Consider the following 20,712-nt stretch of genomic DNA (forward strand, 5'->3'; position numbering starts at 1 on the left):
GTTTAGAAAGGCATTTCAGAGTTTTATCTAAACCACACTTATTCAGCAAGCCATTGAGACTATGCTTAGTTGCAATCAGGCGCTTTAAAACTAGACTGAGTGCTGATTTTCAGCAGCCCTGGAGTAACAAACCAGGATCTAATCCCCACATTTATGGCCAAGGAGACCTCTTTAGAGAGGTCTAAAGAGAAAGACACCCAAGCAGGGAATCCACAAAACTCCCACTGCAATTGGGAGCCAGGCAGAGGCAGGTGAGTAAAACCCAAGCACAGGGGACTCTCTCCATTTCCATGCCCTTCAGGGCACTGCCATCTCTGGATTATGGATGCAGTGTCCAGACCTTGGAATTTTTTCATCTTCTTTCACTAAAACTGAGCAGAGCTCTCAGATTATTCTACACAGACTCAAGCACAAAGCATCTTTCCTGCCTGGGAGGAGAGACATTTACCTGAGCTGCCTGCACCCATGGATCTCCAATCCTCTTTATCCCAGAAATGAGCCAATCCCAAACCCTGCCAAGCTCCAGTTTAGTTGATACTGACAATGGATTTGGAAAGTTGACTCTCTCTGTATTTTCATTTATCATAAGAGATTTCTAGATTCAATTAACTTCTCTCACCTTTTTATTTGGGGCAGGGGGAGGAAGGAAAAGAAAGGCAAAGAAAGACTCTTAAATCTGTCCTCTGAGTCATTATATGATATTGCATTTCAATTACATTATGGGCTGAATTTGGCTGTCTCTTTAGATAAATCAATATCAAAGCAGTCTTTCAAAAGGCAAAGGCTTGTTTGAGTTTACTTTGCCATGGCATTACCAAGACTTCATTAATTTTTATAGCTACTGAGTTTGTTTTATCCTCATTTTTATTTTTCATGTCTGTTTTTCTTTGCTTCCATGCATGGAATTGATTTTAAAAGAATTTGTAAAAACATGCCCAACATATGAGTAATCTTTCCTTTTTCTGATATTACACCATTTTCTTCAAAATTAATCATTTGAAGAAAAACACTTCTTTTTTCTTTTAGACACAAGAATTTAATGCTCACAACCTCAAATTCTGATTTGCACATCCTGAAGCTGAGTTTAGACCTATCAGTCTAAAGTGATATTCAGACCAATATCAGTGCTTATGATTCCAACTCATCAGAATAATAGGATTAAACAACAGTGTGATTTAATTCTAAGCTGAAAGATAATATATTGGTAAAAAAGACTGTTTTCTGAATGTTTTCTCAGACCCTGTAAGGCCTTTGACATGTTCATTTAAAGATTAGAACAAGGTGGCATAAATCCAATTCACCTGAATGCTCACATAAAGAGACCTTTTCTAGAAACCTTGCAAGTGAAGTGTCAGACAGAATGAGATAAATATTAGAGTTTTAAGGATAAGAGTATTTATTTTACCAAGAAGTCTCATGCATGGCTTAACCTGCCTCTCAGCATCAAGCTTTACAAAATTGTATCAATTTTCTGGAAGTTCACTCAGAGAAATGAAAGGAAATAAAACTGAGTACAAATGGTCAGCCCAAGGAATGAAGTCCAGTCTTGCTTTGCTCTAACTCAAGGTGTTTTTGCCAGGAATGGCTCTTCCCTCCCCATTGATTTTTAGGTTGTTTCTATACTGAATTTAACTATTTAAATGTGGAAGCCTAGATACAGCTGGATGGTTCTCCTTCTTTGAAAACCAACCAGTGCACCCAAGATGATTTTAAATTGATTTTGGATTAAAAAATCAAGAAAAATTGATTAGAAAAAGTCAAAGGGGCTACCACTCATCCCACACTCATGGATGACTTCTTCCCATTCTGATGGAAATTCCTGCCTCCTTCCCCCTGCCAACCACCCTCCTGCTCCTCTTCCTCCCTTGGGCTGATGCCCTGTTTAATTCTAGCCCTGGGAGCTCTTTTCCCAGGAAATGTTTCCCATTTGGCACTGGAATAAGGCTGCTTGTTTGCTCACTTCCTTACATAGTTCTTTGCATTCTATGGAAGGTAAATCAGAAAATACCATTCTGATCCAATATCCAAATACATTCCAAGTCTGTGCCAGCTTCTGCTCCTCACTCTACACTGACTGCAGTCCTCCAGTCAGTCTTCAGGAATAAGACCAGAACAAAAAACCCAAGCTGTAATGACAAATGCATATACAATGCCATCCTTTTCCAACACCTGGCAGGTGTAGAGAGACAGTTTCCACCCAGAGTGACAGGATGAACCAGCAGGGTCCTCTTTAAAACAGAATTTCATTCTTCTTCAGCCATTTGATTAAAAACTCTGATTTCCATCTGGTTTATTTCAGAGCTTTATGTGATTTTCTAGTGTCATTCTTTTATACTCTAACAAATTTATCTTTTTTTAATTATAAAGGAATGATAAGGGGAAATTTTTCTTTGGACCCTTTAAATGCCAAAATTCTCAAACACTGCAGCCTCCAAATGGCACGGGGAGCCTGACTGGGCATGTCCTGCTCAGGGGAAAAACCTGACATTACGCCTATGATAAATGACCAGAGCTGCCAGGAATGTCTTTAGGAATGGGCCAGCCTTCTGATTTCATTCAATAATTGACTCTGTAGTGGCATTTTCCTGCATTCATACAGAAAAAGTGCTTTTTGTGTAATTATTTTCCTTGGAACAACCTTAGCCACGTTTTTGGAGGAAGGTGAAAGGCAGAAGCCAGGAAAGCAGAGGGGGAGGAAACATCTCTGATTCAAGTAGCAGCTTATTTATGACACTTGTTCATACCTTTTAAAATCCTGTGTTCTTCCAAATCTATAGAATAAACTTGAAAAAGCAATCAAGTACTAATCTGGCAGCCTCTGAAACATTGCACATTTCTATAGCTGTTATATTGAATCTATCCTTTATAAATGCAACTGCAGCTGTTCCCAGCACCAGTGTCTTGCCTCAAGTTTGAATTTTACTATTTGCTGTTATTTTCAGGTTATTGCTACCAGCAGGAGATAATAAATTGGGTTCTAAAGTGTCTTGTTTCCCTATATATTTTTACTGAGGTAATGATTTGGAGGAAGAGGAAATCAGCTCTGATATGATTATTTCCATAATGCAATTTTAAGCCAATAAATAAATTATCTTTGAATAGAGTCATGTGGACAGATCCTTGCAGGCACACATACTCACACTATGTTAAAAGCAATGCTGACCAAACAAGAGGCAGAAATGCATAGGATGGCATTTTGTTTGCACGGGGTCCTGTCAAATATGGTTTTTCAACTCCTCAGGAGGTAAATAACACTTTTTTTCCTGGACTTTAACTACATTTTCTTTTTACAGTGAAAACCCAAGTATTTTTTAACTAAAACTAAAATGAGATTTTTCTAAATATCACTAATATATCTAGAAAACACACAAAGATTATCAGGTCTGTCTCTTACATATTTGAGGTAATACTCAATTCTCAAGGCAATAAATCCAAATGTTTACCATATGGCAAAACTAATCCAAATTGAAGATTGCCAGGATACAAGGCAGCTATGAGAAAGGGATGGCATATCCTTGTGAAAGCTCTTTCTGCCTTTGCTGGGACTTATAAACCAAAGACACTTGGATCAATACAAAGGGAAATTACTTGAGAAAACCACAAAGGAGTGAGTTATGTTATAAAAACACCTTCATGTGTAAAACACAATAGGGGTAAACCTAGCACAACATTTGCAAGCAATTTCTCTAACCTGAAAGACATTTTTATAGCAAAAACAAAACACTGCACAAGGGAGAAGTGGTGAATGCCATCTGACCAGCCTGGAAATGGCACCAACCCCAGTCCCTTGCACCCCTCCATTAAGGGCCTAATGCACCCCATGTCTGAGGGAAAGGGTTCCTTTATGCTTTCAGGAAAAATCAATTAGTTTTGAAGCCACTAAGTACAAAGTTGGAGGCCTATTTTCAATTAAAATCCATTTAATAGACAAGGAACAACGTATGAATAGAAAGCTAATCACAGCATGAAAGAGGGTTAATAGTGGATTGCCAAGAGCAACAACGGCTTAATGCATTTCAGAACAATAAAAATCCTCACAATTTTATTAAAGTGACACAGACAAAAAGTATCCCTGTGTCCTCCCTCTGCTGCTCAACAGGACTATGATCTCAGCTGGGATACTGCATTGTTTTGCTACAGCAGAACTCGTGGAGATTAACAACACTCTACATATCTGGCAAACATTCAGAGTGAGCACGGGGCTCCCCACCAGCAGCCACATGACTGAGCAGATCAGAGGTGACAATTCATTAAGAGTGTCCAGGAAAAACAGCAGAGGCAACAGGGATGCTGGGATGGCAGCAAAGCCAATGATGGAAAGCAAAAAAGGATTCTGCAGGATATTTAAGCCTTTTGGCTGTTAGCCAGAAAATGCTGAAAATCGCTAGAGCAGACCACCAGAGAGGGTAGAGAAGAAACAAGGAAGAAAACCTATGAAACAGGAAGAAAATCCATGAAAACTTCATGAAAGCCTTGTAAGAGTGTGAGCTCTGCCCACTGCTGTGTTCAGCATTCATTCCACAGGAAGGAGGAGCCTCTTCTGTGACTGGCACAACAGAAGCCCCTCTGTGGATGTGCCTGGGACACCGGGACGTGGCACAGGTGGCCCCAAGCTGGGCTGGTGACTCGGATGCTGGGAGCAGCCAGGCTGGCCTTGGCACACAAACTGCATTTATCTCCAGTCCCCTGCTCCAGACACCTCTGGCTCCCCCTCCTCTCTCCCCAGTGTCCCAGTTTGTGGCGCAGCCTCGTGCACACAAATCCTTTTAATTTTTCATCTCTCTCCCTGTTATTGTCTGAACACAATGCAGCTCCCCAGCCTCAGAACAGCAGCAGGACAAAATTACACAGAACAAACCATCACTGTCTGGGAGGGAATTAATCCAGTTCCAGTGGCAGGAAATAATTATAAAAACACAGATGCAATTAAAATGTTAGCTTGCAAAGATAAAAGCCTGGACTAAAACCTAGAATCTCACGTGAACTCACTGGGCAGCACATTATTTGCTGCATACCACAGTCAGCTAAACAAATTCAGGCATTTATAAAGTGATAACTATTCAGGGTCATAGCAAATAGCTTATTGACAAAAAAAAGGCCTATTTTTTATAAGGCACCTCTTAAAAGGCTCACTTTTTTCACTGTCAAAGTCTTTTTAAACATTATTCACTTCATTTTAGTTTAATTAGTTTTAAGGTATGAAAGAATTAAAAGTATTAGACCTCTGAAAGACATTAGGGAAAATGTTGGATTTTTCTTTCTTAATGGATTCAAACTCAAATTTTTGAACTGCACATTTAAATACCACTGTCAAGCACTACAACAATCTGAATAAAATCATTTCCTCTCCTGCTTCTACAGGGTTTCCCCTGAAGAAGCCAGCTGTTACATATTTATTTTTCCATTATGTGAGTTGTATCTCATAAATCTGCTCAGCATTTGGTGAGCTTACAGATCAATAACTTGGCATCACAGCAATATAAATCTGATACAGACTTCCCTGAATATATTTCACACTTCAGAGGTGTATTTCTCATCTTTTCAAGCCAATACAGCCATCCCAGTGATAAATAACTAGTTTGGGATGAGAGAGATCCTTGGGGGGGAGAGGTTCCACCTGAGAATCTGGCTTCTAGCTGATTCAGGTCAGCTAAGCTCCAGGCTGGATGCTCCTGTTGCTGCACCAGGAACAGCTCAACAAAGCTTTTTTCACACCACTGCTGACCATTATTTCTCTCCCTCCTACAGTCCTAGTCAAGTTTTCTCATTACTAATATATTCTAACCTATTCCTTTTCAATTTCATAAACCAGACAAGGAAAACAGGATTTAAACATCAAAGTCCTAAAATTCTAATTTCCGTAGAGCAAATTAATCTTCTCATTCCTGCAGTTTCACCAGCATAAATTTACCACAAAAAAAAAAAAAAAAAAAAAAAAGTGTGCATTTAATATAGTGCTCACACTCCACACAGGGTTCACTCCAACAGGGCATAACCTGCATCAACTCCTAAACACCACAGGCAGCTTATCTTCATCAACACAGTCCTTTATATGCAGGATGTACATCCAACATGCAGGATGGCAAAAGCCATAAATGACAACAACCTGCCCAACCAACTCCAGTTCCTGAAGAGCTGGACCTGGTGCTCCACAAGACCCCTGGCACCCAAAGGGATGGGGGCATGTTCAAACTGGGCTTTCCACTGGCACTGTCCCCTTCCCAAAACCAGAGTTTACTGAACATGCACCAGTTTGAAACACCAATCCCCCAGGAGACACACATTGGAAGGTCATGATTCAGAGCAGAACAAAGAACTAGCAGGGAAAAAATTGTGGCACCCTCATTAGGAAACAGAGCAAACAGAGCAAAGGAGGTAAAACAGCACATTTTGGAGCTAAAAAAGACAATAGGACAGAAAGGGAGGAAAATAAATAGAGAATAACATATCAACAAAAGGACTCCTCAAATCAATCTCTGTGCAAGTCTAAAAAGGCACCAATATCTGAAAAACAAAACACAAGGCCAAAATATTTCCCATATGGGAATCAAGAAGAGTCTGAAAAAACCACTCATCAGATAAGAAAGGAATAGGCATTTTTGTCTATCAGCAGTAGGGAGAAAGTTCAATATTTTGAGGAAAACAAGAATGCATAAAGGCCATAAAATAATCATTTTGAGACTCGTAGAAGTAGGACTTAGATGAAAGTGCAGGGGACCAGTTTCAGCTTCAGACCATTTTGTGATTCTGCCAGTAAAGAGGCTTGTAAGACAAAACTACATAAGGGAATACACAGAGGGATGGATCAGAGAGTAACCATTAGACCTGAACAGGTACTTGAGGATTTTCCAAGTCCTCAGCTGTAAACAGACTAAAGGAGGTTTTGCTGCTACAGCTGGCAACACACAAGTTTATAAAAAACCAATCTGATGTAAAATGAACCAGGTGGAATTTTATCCTAAAAATAAAGCAAAAATTAGGATAGGCTGGGGAACTGCAGGGGAGTAAGGCAAGGCACTATGCCTGCTAACAGGTGAGGGTTGGATGTCTCTCAAAGGAAAGAGGAATATAAACATGATAGAGACTTCTGCACAAAATAGTTTTGAAGGGTAACACTAAAAGCTATCCAAAAACAATGAAGGCACAACTGTGTGACATACCTGCTATTGAAATTAAAGCTCAAATAAAAACAAATATATGGAGACAAATATGATGGAGAAAATCATTAAGCAAAAAAAAAAATGTAAACAAAACTTTAGAACCTTGTACAGGCATGAGAATTTTATGTGGCTTTTCAGATATAATAGCAAAGATTAAGAAGACAGGAACCTGCAATGATTTCTGCTGAGCAGCTAGTAAGAGATACATTTTATTAGCCAAATTTACTATGCAGAGTAAACAATAAAGAAGATTCAAGGAAGCAAAGCCTTACTTCACAAAGTAAGTCTATATAATTAAAACTTAAGCAGACAGGCTCCAAAAGCACTCTAAGAAAATTCTGAGAGCAAGACGTGAATTGGATTTCATTCAAACAAGTAAAAAAGGAAAAATGTCAAGATATATAAGGCACAAATTTTATGAAAGAATGACAGGGCAGACAGAACCCTAGTTAGAAAACTACAGAAAATATGGAAAGAGCAGCAATCCCAGCCACTAGAGACAGCAGGTAAGTAGTTCAGAGAAGAGAGGAAATACTTCTTGAGTATTTTATAAAGACTGCCATCTCCCAGACTACTGAGAAAGAGATGCAGTTTCCAGATAAAGCCAAAAAGGAAAATTCATTAGAAAACAGAAGGATACTCCCTGGTCTTCAGAAAAGAAGGTAAAAAAATCCTGAGGTAGAAAATTAAATCTAGGAACTACATAGGTTTACTAACTTTTTGAACATAAATACAGACACCAGTCCCAGATTCTAAGAGAAATTTTCATTCCCGTATCAGTGGAATAATTTATTGAGAGCAGAGTTGTACTACCAAACAAGGAGAGGTTTCATAAACAGATTGTTGCATAATATTCTTCCCTACCAGATGTCTTTTTTGTTGGGGATTGCTAGTTAGTGATATTCACCCAGATCAATTAAAATTTATTATGGAACAATATATTTCAGATAAAATTTTATAAAACCCCAAAAATGTTTTCTCTTTTTGTAAGCCCACTTATAGAGGAGAAGAAAGCATGTGTGTCCTATGGTAGCAGCGTCTGGCTTTGAAAATAAATTAATGATGTGCATTTCTACTTTGCTTAAGAGAGTTTTCATATGAATGAACAGACTTAATTTTAAAAAGAAGTACAAAGAAGGGTGGTCACCATCATGCCTACAGTTGGTTCCAGAAATGGGATTCCAGGCACAGGCATGAAGGAATATCACAGTTGAAGGGCAGAAAGGGCTGTACCACAAGCAGCTCACTTGCATATTCTGTGCTACTTTTTGTGCAAAATGTGTCTCCTCTTTAAAAGCAACATCATTTCAAACATGCAGATTTGCTACTTCCATCTCTGGAATTACTAGATTACAATCTCTTTGTGAAAAATTAAGCATTATAAATTCAAACATGTTAAAATTCAGTGAGATACTTAAAGACAGCAGGATCTGTAAAAGGTAATCATGTTAAAGTTCAGCCTAAATTAACAAAAGCCTCCCAGGGGAGGAGGGATTGGACTCCTTGGACAGAACAGTCAGCATCAAAACCAGCACAGTCTCTTCACTTAGGGTTACCTACATTCACAGACCTCTGAACGGCCCAGCACTTTACACATTTACCAATGTAAAATGTAAATTCAGCTGTAACAGCCTCACAATGCAGGAATATTACCAAGCACTTCAAAGACTGCAATATCTTTTCCTTCCAAATACTCATATTAATAGTATGAACATCCTCCTCAAGGCTTAGAAAACATATAACTTCACTTGGAACAAGACAGGGATTTCTTAGTTAGGTCACCTCTTGGGGGAGAAAAATATGAAATCTTATCAATGCATTTCTTAAAGTAATACCTTAGTGAGAGTTTTCCATTTTCAGTATCTTCAAGTTGGAACCTTATAATCAAAATACAGAAAGATTTCAGTAGACTTAACCTTCTGAACAGCTGATATATAGGGGCTCAAGGAAACATGTGCTCCCTTTCCAAACACACATTTTAATAAAAGAAGAAATAGATGGGAAGACTAGGCAAATAAAAAATGGGAGAGACATCCTTGGGGGATAAAAGAGCTTTGAGCAGTATGTATAAACACATCACAGATGGTACCTGTCTCCAACTAGGATTCAACATATTTTATCCCAGAATGCTGCTGGAGAGACCACGGGACAAAATCTTATTTCACATATGTCATTGGGCCCAGCTCCAAATTCTCTTTGGAAGTAACCAGAAGAATAACAACTGTGATGGATGGTAATGTTCCATTAGACTTGCTTGTTTGACTCCTGAATGATCCCTTTAAGGACACTCAAGAGGTGAAGAAAGAAAAATTACTGTGCTTTTGATGGTAGCAATTAGACACTATATTTGCTTATACATAGAGAATTAATTTCTTCATCTTCTCATCACTGAAAAATTGGTACAGTAAAAGATGAGATAGTGATAAATAAAAGCATTCTGCCAGTTCTGACTGCCAAAAGAAAAAAGCAAAAAAATATGTAATTCTTTATTTATTCAAAGAACAAAAATTAGTCAGCTAGTAAATGAGACACACTGAATATCACTGGATGAGGAGGGATAACAGGGAAGGCTTTTCCTGCTCCATTTGCAAGTCACTGTGCTGACAGTAGATGGGATTTTCATTTTTCAAGCACTACTGTACATCTGCACTACTGCTTTGAAATTACAGTAATAGTTTATAACTAGTACAATTGCTCTGCACAGCTGGGTTTTTCCAGCTGACTATATGAATATTTTTTTTTAAGATTAGAAGTGTAAATACAAGGAAGAGGTATTGCATGGTTTGTGGGGTTTTTTTAGTTGAGGAGAGGGCTGGCAACTTTTAAGCTGAACTGAACTTTGAGCAAGGGAAAAATCTGCAGGTGGGTCACACACTGGGTATGCAGCACCACTCTGGTCATGAGATACAGAAATGCTCAAGGAATTCAGAGGCACTCCTCTAGTCTTGCTGAGAAATTCACAATTCTGACAAAGAATAAAGTGTGAATGAAGTCAGTTCGAGCTCTCTGCTCACCAACCTGCCCCACAATGGCTGCAAGGAACATAGGAAGGCTCAGAAGGATGAAGAAAGTCAATAAATGCCACACAGCTTTTATCAACAGCACTTTGCAACTCTGAAAGTCCACACTTGTGTGGAACAAGAGAGAGGAGTTGTGCTGGGAGAGCACAGGAGTGCCAGATGTCTGGGAGAGGTGAATCAGCCACTGTGCATGGACTGAATAGAAATTAAAACAGGTCTGGTTTTCCATGACCTCAGAGTATGTGAGGGATGCTGGGACACACACTGGGCATCCAGGAAACTCTTGCTTCTCCTCTGTAAGTAAAAAATCTAAGATACAATATTGTGTTGTTATTATCTTACATCTCTGCTCAAAAACACATTCTGCAAGAGCACCACATTGAGTAAATAAAACAGCCTATGATGAATTATTCATTGAGAATCTGTAACTACTTATTATTCTTCTAAAGGAAATATAACTCACTTCCAGTGTCCAAAACTCGTCTGTCTGCTCAAAAGTTGTGACAATATTATTTTTGCTTTCCTCTTCAAATCACAAGAAAGATTGTGTATCAACCTGAAGCAGAGGCTAAAGCCATATCCAGAATGGTGTGTGACAACCTGTTTTATATTCTGAACTAAGACTACACTACAGATAAGTGCACTCAGCTACCAAGGGGCTGGGTTTCCTGATATATGACAGAGGAAGAAAAGTCAACTCCAAGCATAATTTAGTTCCTTCATCCTTTGTAACTCTCCCAATGAAGCGAACAGCAGAACTGGCAGCAATTCATCCCCGGAGGCTGCGGCTCCTGGCAGCTCCTCGGGGCTCCCTCTGGTGCCCACAGCACCTCCCTGTGAGAGCACGGACACAAGGAGGGCACCAGCAAGCCAAAGGCTACCAATGACTCCACGTTTTTCACTTTTTTCTTGCTGTTTCTCCCACTGAGATGCACTCAGGCCAGCGTTTCAGAGCGCCCCTGCACACGCACCCTCCTTGGGCCGGTGTGTCCCCAGCTCCACGACGATCTGGGCACAGTACACCACCCGGCTCTGGATCCCACCTCCACAGAGCCCTGCCTGCTTCTGCTGCTGAGGGTCCTGCTGGTCAAGGAGCAGAGACACTTGGCAAGCTTTCCACTCAGAAGTCCTCCAGGCAAACCTTTGGGAATAGAAAGAGCACAGGTAAAATTAGTTTTTGACAGACTACAGGAAGGGAGAGGTACTTAATTAGATGACAAAATACAATTGGTTAAATCTTTGTAGCAGCACTTTCCTATCCAAAACAGGGAATGTTTGGAAACATTTTGAGTGTTAAATTTACATAGGTTAAGCATGTGCTATTTGTCTGGAGCACTTGTGTAAAACTTTTGACAGAGCACCAATCTCCAAAGCGTTCTGAAGCACTAAATCATCCTGACAGCACCTTTGAGCACAGAGTAAAAAATGAGTGAAGATTAAGAGGTTTGATTAAGTGTGAACAGTAGTTTTCAAACATGTGTCTCAAAGCACTAAACCACCCCTCTCTGCCAAGAGCTGAACACCTCGCTCTGACATGCCTCTAACAGCTGAAATCCTGCATTTGTAATGGAGCTCCAAGCACTTGCAGCTTTTCCACAAGGGGCACCTTTCTATGTGCCCAAGGTCCTGCCAGTTCCTTCAAGGGATTGGCTAAAGCATCTCAGTTAATTCCATTTTTCACAAGTTGTGAAACACAACAAGCTCGAGACAAAAAATACTTTCATTCTATGTTCCACTCACACCTAAAGAGCATTAAAGGTTCTCAAGGAATTACAATATTTTGGGACACAGGTAGGTGAATGCTGTACAGACAACAGTTGTTGGTGTGTATCAGCTTAAATGCCAGGAAGAACTTATTAAAACCACAGGGAAAACAGTGCTGTCTATCCATGGAAAAGCAGAATTTATTTCCCCATCATGACTGAAAATGCAGAGCATACTTCTAACACAACTGTTTCCACAGGCAGAGTTCGCTTTGATTCACAGGTCACAGTCAGAGAGGAGTAAATAAATAAGAGACCAAAGTCTTCCCAAGCTTCCCAAACACAAATCTCAGGCAATACTGTTTTTATAACCAATCTGTTCACACTTGTGCTGCTTTATGCCTCCACTCCTCTAAATTTCCTAGTTTATTTTTACCACAGAATCTTTGGGTTTTGTGTAATGTAAACGATGTAAAATAATTTCCTTCCTTTATTCTCAAGACAAATACTCTCTCCTTTTACAGCAGATCCACAGTTGTTAAAACTACATATGTTCCTTAACTGCTGACTGATCACTGTAAACTCAAACACAGTGGGGTGTCTCTGCACAAAAAGCCTTCCACATCATAATTCTGTTTATTCTCCACAGTATCTGCTCCTGACAGCTATGGCAAGTAAACCTGCATCTCAAAACTATATTAAAAATAAACACACTAGTTAGAGTACACATGTTCTCTTAACTTACTTTGTGAATGAATTTTTTTTTTGTGAATGATTTTTTTTTAGCACCAAATTTTCTAACGTATTCACAAAAAATATTTGTGAATACTGCCAATTACTTGCATTTACAGGTACTGTTCAGATGAGCTGTCATGCTCTCTTAAATAACTCACAGCATCTTGTGCAAATCTGGATACAGTCACAGGGTTCATTACCCCCAAAGAAAATAATGAAGAGCACACTTTTCACATGACAAGTATCAAATATCTAACTCCCACAACATATAAAGCACAGTCATGAATTCCTCTTCTCACTAGTTCCTTTTGGGAATTCCTAATCCCACTTCTTGGGCCTGCAGTGTTAAATGCAACCATAAAGGCAATGAAGAGTGCTCTTCAGCAAACACCAGGTGAAGGGGATTCCTCCTCCACATCCCTTCAGAAATCTGTGCTTTTCAGGTCTACTTTTGAAATTAAAATCTTAAATATAGAACACGTGCATCTTTCCACAGCCATGGAAATAGCTGTTTTAAGGAAGTATTTCTTAAAACAAAAATGGACTAAGGTAAAACTCATTATCAATATCTGATTTAGGAAGTCAGCTGTGAACTCTAGATCCTAAAGACTCATTTCCAGAGGTGTGAGCATCTGCTTCTCCTACTCAGTGTGAGCTGCAGGAATTAACACCTATGAAAATTAGGCCATCGGTGATTAAAATTATGCAAAATAACTAAATCTGAGCTCAGAGAGATAATTAAACTTCATCAACTCTTGAATTAAAAAGAACAAAAAATCCTTTATATATTCTCAGAGTAACTTGTGTGAGCATGGGCAAGGACAGCCCTCCAGAGCGCCACTGGCACCAACTCCAAGCCTCAGCCCTGTCTCCTACCTGCACATGTCCAGTGCTCCAAAAACAAATCCTGACCTCCAGGCATAAAAAGGGACACATTTCCATAGCCATTAACAAGCCCACCAGGAGGTCAAAGGGCCGAAGGGCACTGCCGAGTGTAACTCCAGAGCCTTCTAGCACAGTTCACTGCACTTCCTCTCCAGTCTTTACTACTTCACACCAATAACTTATCTTTAATTTGGGCATAATAAACCTCATTTACAAAGTAATACCATCACATCTGTATCTCAGAAATAAGCCTTTTTTAAAGAATCAAGTCTTAAAACATTCCCATTTTCCATCATTTAACTTCTGAAAAGCTTTGAATTTCCAACAAAGCAAGGAGAGTTTCTGCTATATCCCTGTCTCGTAACGTAGCAACCACAACCAAAATGAATGATATGAAGACATAATCATAATTCTGGAAAATCTATCTATTCCCAGTGAACATGAAAGCAACAGATCAAGGATAAAAAAGATATAATACATTGTTTTAAAACTCATGACTTGGTGACAGTTATGAAACAAACAAGGGCTCAATATCTTTCCGATTTACAGCAACCTCTCGGTCTCTTTAGTCTGCAGGACTTATGCTCTTAGTGTTTACACAAGTTTTATACCTGTATATACCCATTCACTTTAATTGAACTATCCCAAATTTATATCACAATAAAAGAAAGTAGAATCACCTCCTATGTGTTTAAGCTTTTTAAGCACTTAATCCTTTCAGAACAAATAACCAAAGGTAAAACAAAGCACAAAGCTCTGGAGTCTTATATGCAGTTAAAATGTTTTATTTTCTTGCATTTAGACTATTGATTATAGATGTTATTGTAAACTTCAGCCATAAAATTAAAGCCCTTCCCATTTAACAGCAAATTTACACCTGTGCCACCTACCTGTGATGGGACCTTTAACTTGTAGCTTTGCCATGGGCATAGAGGTTATATTTAACTGAGCAGTTCTGAGGCTTAAAGTATTTTTGTCATCTCTGGAGCCTTTTAGGAGACTGGAATATAACTTCACCCACCTCCCTCTGAGGAGTACAACTCTGCAGCCTCTTAAGATGCTGCTTTTTTATGTCAGTGGATGAAGCCCACAGTGTGTACCTCCATGCAGTCAGGGGTGCTCTCTGCCCCTGCATTAAAAACAGCCTCTAGAAAATCATAAAAATCACAGACTGGTTTGGGCTGGAAGGGACCTTGAAGATCATCTCATTCCAACCCCCTGGTAAGGGCACAAACATCTTTCATTATCCCAGGTGGCTCCAAGCCCCATCCAACCTGGCCTAGGACACTTCCAGGGTTGGAGCAGCCACAACTTTGCTGGGCACCCTATGCCAGCGACTTACCACACTCACAATGAAGAATTACTTCCTAATATTCTCCTAAATATAATATTAATTTCTTCTTAATCCCATTCCTTCTGCTCAGCAACTACTTGTTCTGGTCTATGTCCTAGCCCATTCTCTTTGCTGTGGCTGAAGCATGCTGTGGAAAATTCTTGCCCTAAAACTAAAGACTACTTGTTTCCAAATCAACTTAAAAAAAAAAAAAGAGATGTTTTCTAGGAACTTGGAAAGTAAACAGCAGTCTTACCTTAAAGGATTTAAAACCTAATCTGATTAGGCAAACAGAAAAAAAAGAAGGAGTGGTTTGTGTTGAGACCAGACAAATGAAGGACAGCCTCTTTCATTTCTGCTACTGAAGCTCCTTAAAGTCATCATGATCATTTAAGGGGTAACAAGAAAAGATCATTGTTTGGTAAACCTAAGCAAACTACAGATGAAATGGCATATATTTAATGGGGAAAAAGCATAATTTTCTAGGTATTAACCTACAAATAGAATGTGGTCAAATAAGGAGAATAGAAACATCTAAAGTTTCTTGTATTATTTCACAAGGATTAACACTACATCTCTGTGCCTGGAAAGCTACTGATTTCCAATCTGAGCTATTTCCAGTAGCTCAGTCACCAATTCCCAAGGACCAACACCAAATCACCAGGCTGCAAACTGAAATATGGACCAATAGCAACCTTTACCAACTGCTGAAACCTAAATAACATACATTTTTCTTACTTCTATTCATTAATACAAAATCCTGGTCCCCACAGCCTTACATCCAGTAGACACAGCACATACTGCAATATTATGGATTTTCATTCTCGCTTGTTTCTTTATACAGAGTGAATCAATCAAAGTCTAGTAACCAGGCACTGCTGTAAAATTCTTCTGCACAGTGTGAGAAGGTCATAGCCTACCACCTGCATTTTGAGATATTACATCCCTAGAAATAACTATTAACTAAATACCAGAGTTGTACTTTTTAATATTTTCAGCTAAGTAGCTCTATTAACCTGCAAGTTTAATGTTATTTCTCTGAGCTAGCACATTAGAGTTCATCCTCACTCATGCAGGTGCTGCCCTGGAGGTGCTGCCTCAAGGTAGGGAGGCATAATGGGATGGGGAAGGTTTCAGAGCTCACAGGCTCATGAAAACCTGGGCATAGCAGCAATGCACTAAAAGAACAGATTTTCCTTCTATACAGAGAGGGAGGCACCTACAAAAATTATCAGTGGTTTGCAGGTTCTCACCTTTTGTGCTCTCCTGGCTCTACACAACCGTTTGCCCTTCAATACAGTGCAATGTCAAAAAGGGGAAGTGAGAAACCAGGGACAGACCCACGTCTGTTCACTCCCTGATTAACTTCCAGCCAGTCTCCCCCCATCAGGAATCACCTGCACCCACGCTCCTGTACAAAATCAGCAAGACAATGTGTTAATCTATTGTCTTTGAAATTGATGTGCACTTGGGCAGGAGCAAAAATCACTCTGTAAGAGCCTTTCCTTAGAAGGTAATCAAGCAACAGAATATTTTTTTATACTTCCTCTCTTCTGCTAGCAGGGTGCATAAAAATGATCAGCATTTGATTTTGAATGAGCCCAGTGATACAGAGACACTTTTACAGGTGATGCCTTTCTAAGAAATGTATCTTGCAAAGGCTTTATAGAAGGTTTTGGCAGTATCTGGCAAAAGCCCCAGAAACTCATGACTTGAGCACTGAACAGCTCTCCTATTAAACACACTCATTCACAGACAGGGAGATTTTTCTGCATGCATATAAAATTCTATCAATCCCAAAGCATTTTACAGTCAATCTCAGAGCATGTCTCATGAAAAATCGAGCAACATTTCATTTTCTTAGCAAAGCACACTATCGAGCTCCTCTGCTAGCCTGGCCAAGCATAATGGACTTGCAGACCAGAAAGGTGAGATCCTCTCCTTCACACCACAAACCAAGCAAGCTCTCAGGGACTGCAAAGTTTCCCATTTCAAGAAGCACACAGAGGGAAGCTGAGTCCAATCTATTACCTCTGAGCAGTTCCCATCTTCCTCAAGCAAGACTGGGATTTTTTTATGGGGAGATGAAGATGAATCATTAAATCTTATGTAAAAATTAAAATTTCAAAGCCAATAAAAGCTCAGCCATGGAGATCTGCCCAGTCTCTGCACAGCTGATGAAATTCTCTGAAACAGCAATCAGGACAAAAGCCATTTAGAGAACAAGAGCAACTGCTCTCAGTTTTTAAAATATGATAAATGTGAACTACATATGAAATGTAAAGGGGCCAATTCAAATTTATTTCTACATATAACTGTAATTATTGTAATGGGAATAATGAAAATAGCAATAATTAAAAGAGCATTAGACCAATAATCACAGCTAACAATGACCAAATCGATGATCTCTCTGACACGGAGAAAGCACCACTTGCTCTCCATGCACAAACCGAGCAGGGAGGAAATGCAGGGGCTTCTTTACTTCCAAAACCTGGGGGAGAAGCATCTCTGGCTATACCTGCCCAGTCTCTGCACAGCTGATGAAATTCTCTGAAACAGCAATCAGGACAAAAGCCACTTCAGAGAGCAAGAGTGACTGCTCTCAGTTTTTAAAATATGATAAATGTGAACTACATATGAAATGTAATGGGTCCAATTCATGTGTAGAAATAAATGTAACTGTAATTATTGTAATGGGAACAATGAAAATAGCAATAATTGAAAGAGTATTAGTAACCATAAATAATACCAATAATCACAGCTAACAACGACCAAATCGATGACCTCTCCAACACAGAGAAAGCACCACTTGCACCCCTCTCCATGCACGAACCGAGCAGGGAGGATCTGCAGGGGCTTCTTTACCTCCGAGCCATACCTGGGGCAGGGCTGCAGCGGTGCCTTCCCTCCTCCAGCGCAGGCCTCCCTCTCCTCCAGCTGCGGGCAGGGAGCCCCGGTGCCCACGGGCACGCTCCGCACGCGGCGGCGCCGGCTGCGCAGCCCCGCGGCCACGCTGCCCCAGCCGCAGCCGCGCCAGCAGCGGCTCCACGGCGACCACTCGGACGTGGCGCAGTCCTTGGGGATGACACAGGACCTGGAGGTCACGGGGCTCGCGGGCTCTGGCAGGCAGAGGCTGCGGTAAGAACACAGGACAACAGCTGAGGAGGTCTTGCTTAATGAGATTCTTTTCTATGCCGTACTCCCCAAAAAGAAATCCATGGTCATTCAGTCAGAAGATCTACACCAACACCAGTGCGATGGGAATAACAGAAGTTCTAATGCAGGGCACATAACACATTTCCAATGAGCTCTGGGTGCTTGCATGCCGAGTACTTTGGAAATATTGTATCTCATTTATCTCGAGTTAAAACAGATGCACGAGGCATTATATTTGCCCCTGTGTGGCCAAAATTTCACAATTCGTCCTGGATGGAAAACAAAATCCAAGTCCGAGAGAAATACTGCCACAGGTAACCATTCCAACATCCCACACACAGGACTAGATGTCCTCCATCCATCCATCCATCTGAGCAACTCTGCTCTTTCAAAACCTAATTAATCCCACACTAATAAGAAAGGTCTCAGTTCCATGAGGCTGTCATCAAACGTGCTGTCAAACAACGGCAGAGGGTTTTCTAACCTGTTAGATAACCAGAGACTCGGGAATGCTGCAAGTGGGGCTGGATTTTGGGACTCAATTAGTCCTGCTGACATCAGGACACGATCTCACTCATTCTGTAACACTTCAATAGTGCCCTACGCCAAACACAATGGAAAACCAAATTCCAAGGGCAACCAACTGATGAGATTTGGTACCAAGATACAAAGTCCCAGAACAACATTTTGGAAAGTCTCAAAGCTACAACACATTTTGTCTTCTATACAGTGTTATAGGGACAGTGTAAACTGGCCTCAGAAATTAAGACCACACCTGATGAACTCAGTGTGAACTCTAATTCTTCTTCTCCAGCCTCCAGCTGCTTGTGGTCAAAGCTTTTGCCAGCTGTAAGGAGCAAACACAGGTACACTTAAAAGATCTGAAATCCAGGGCTGCTGCCAGGGAAGCAGCCATTACCTCTCCTGCTATTCCTTACAGCACAGCTTGGCCAAACTACCTCCCTCTAAAGCAAACAGACTGGGGCAATCATGTCAGGATTGCTGGGCAGCCTCATGGGGAGAGCAGAGAAGGTAAAGGGCACTCACTCCCTTCTCCAGTCCAGAAATTGGTCCCCTTTTCACACTGGTCAACAGGAATATTCCCATTGAAACACATCAAGTTTGACTAGAACCTCAATCACCAGCAAAACAGAGCATTTAGTGGCTTCTATTTGAACTTCAAAGTAAACAAAAAAAAACCTGTAACAACTTCTTGTCTTGATTTCTTCACCCAGAATAAAACTCAGTAATCTCACAGGTGCTGTGAGGATGAATTTACTGAGGCTTATTTAAACAACTTCAACAAGTACAAACAGCCTGTGATGTAACCCCTTCAAAATGAAACTATTCTTGCTCACAATTGCAAAACATGCCTCATTTCTCTACTACAAGTCAAATTGAACTGATTACAAAGCTATCTCTGGTACAAAATGTCAGTTCTATCAAAACAAGGTGTCCTGGAAAGTAATAATCATTATATAGGTACCTACTAACAAGGGGTTTTGAGTGATTTTTGGAACATTAAGTTAGGTGCAGTCACATGAATGGCCACTTTATTTCCTTTTTAATATTTTTTCAAAAGGGGAGCCCCCTATGCTAAAACATTAACAAGGAAGAATAATTCCTGATTTTCAGTAGATAAAACAGTAGCACATAAAAGACACTGTCCTAACTGATGGTACCAGAAAACTGAAGTTTATCTAAGAACACAGAATGGTGTGGGGAGGGAAGGTAACTGATCTTGCTTCTCAAAGCAATCAAAACTCCCCATTCAGATATAGTGTGAAGAGCAAAATCCACTTTTGGGGTTGCACCACTGCCAGAGAGATTTTAGTCCTGCCTGATCTTTACTGAAACACCAACTAAAATGTAGCCTTTAAAAATCTGGAGTCTTGGTTCAAATGATCTTTGCCAGTCCCAGTTCTTAGCCAGACAATACCTGCCCTAATGGATTCTCCAAACCTGTGGCAATCCTCTGGCTGGGAAAGCCATCCCTGCCCAGAAATCACCTTGCACTGGCAAAAGCCTTTGCCAGAGGCTGAATAGCTGTTCCTTTCCCTGAAAATCTCCCCCACTGCTCCTGCTTTAAAAGGCAAGATGCTAACTTTGTTGACCTCAAGGTGAATGAGACATGGAGCTGGCAATTTCCCCCCTGTTCAAGTAGGCTTTTGAGGGAGAATTACAAGCAACTGCTGAACAGAAAGAAAATTAATTAACTTGTACCTACTCACTCAGAGCCTCCAAGTCAAATTAATTGTGACACTGAGCAACACAAAGACAAATGTAAAAACACTCTTTTGCATGAAATTCAGACACAGCCTTTCATGTCACAGATGTATTTAGGACGATCTAATACAGATAAAGCCCAGACCTACGAGACACTCGCTGATCTGAGGCTGCAAACCAGACACAGATTTGTGCTGCTGTGGCTGTGTCCAGACCAGCAGGGACAGGAACAAGGTCTTGGGGACAGGAGGTACTTTATCAGCCCTGGTGATAGACAAATCAGTTTAAAACTGATTTTCGACATATTCATGTCTCAGGTTAGATCTTCTACTTGGGGGTCGATCTGGTAACAGTGATACAGCAGAGTACTGTAGTTTACACATTGCACAAGTGCTGCTTTTGTGTGTTACATGCTTGGATTGACACTGTAAAACCCCAGGAATTGTTTTGCAGCCCACGCTGCGGTGTCTGTGGCGTAGGATGGATCCATTAGT

General features: G+C 40.4%; 1 protein-coding gene across 4 annotated transcripts in view; it reads right to left on the reverse strand.

Moving 5' to 3' along the window:
• Window positions 1-20,712, reverse strand: part of THSD7B (thrombospondin type 1 domain containing 7B) — a 299,473-nt gene that overhangs the window by 166,986 nt on the left and 111,775 nt on the right. For all 4 annotated transcript variants that reach the window (XM_063161589.1, XM_063161588.1, XM_063161586.1 and 1 more), the window contains 2 exons: window positions 17,715-17,969; window positions 11,152-11,321 (listed from right to left, as the gene is read on the reverse strand). In XM_063161589.1, coding sequence (XP_063017659.1) covers window positions 11,152-11,321; window positions 17,715-17,969 — 425 coding nt within the window. The remainder of the gene's footprint in view (window positions 1-11,151; window positions 11,322-17,714; window positions 17,970-20,712) is intronic.

This window comes from Melospiza melodia, chromosome 8 (assembly GCF_035770615.1).
Source record: "Melospiza melodia melodia isolate bMelMel2 chromosome 8, bMelMel2.pri, whole genome shotgun sequence".
In the NCBI taxonomy this organism is placed as follows: Eukaryota; Metazoa; Chordata; class Aves; order Passeriformes; family Passerellidae; genus Melospiza; species Melospiza melodia.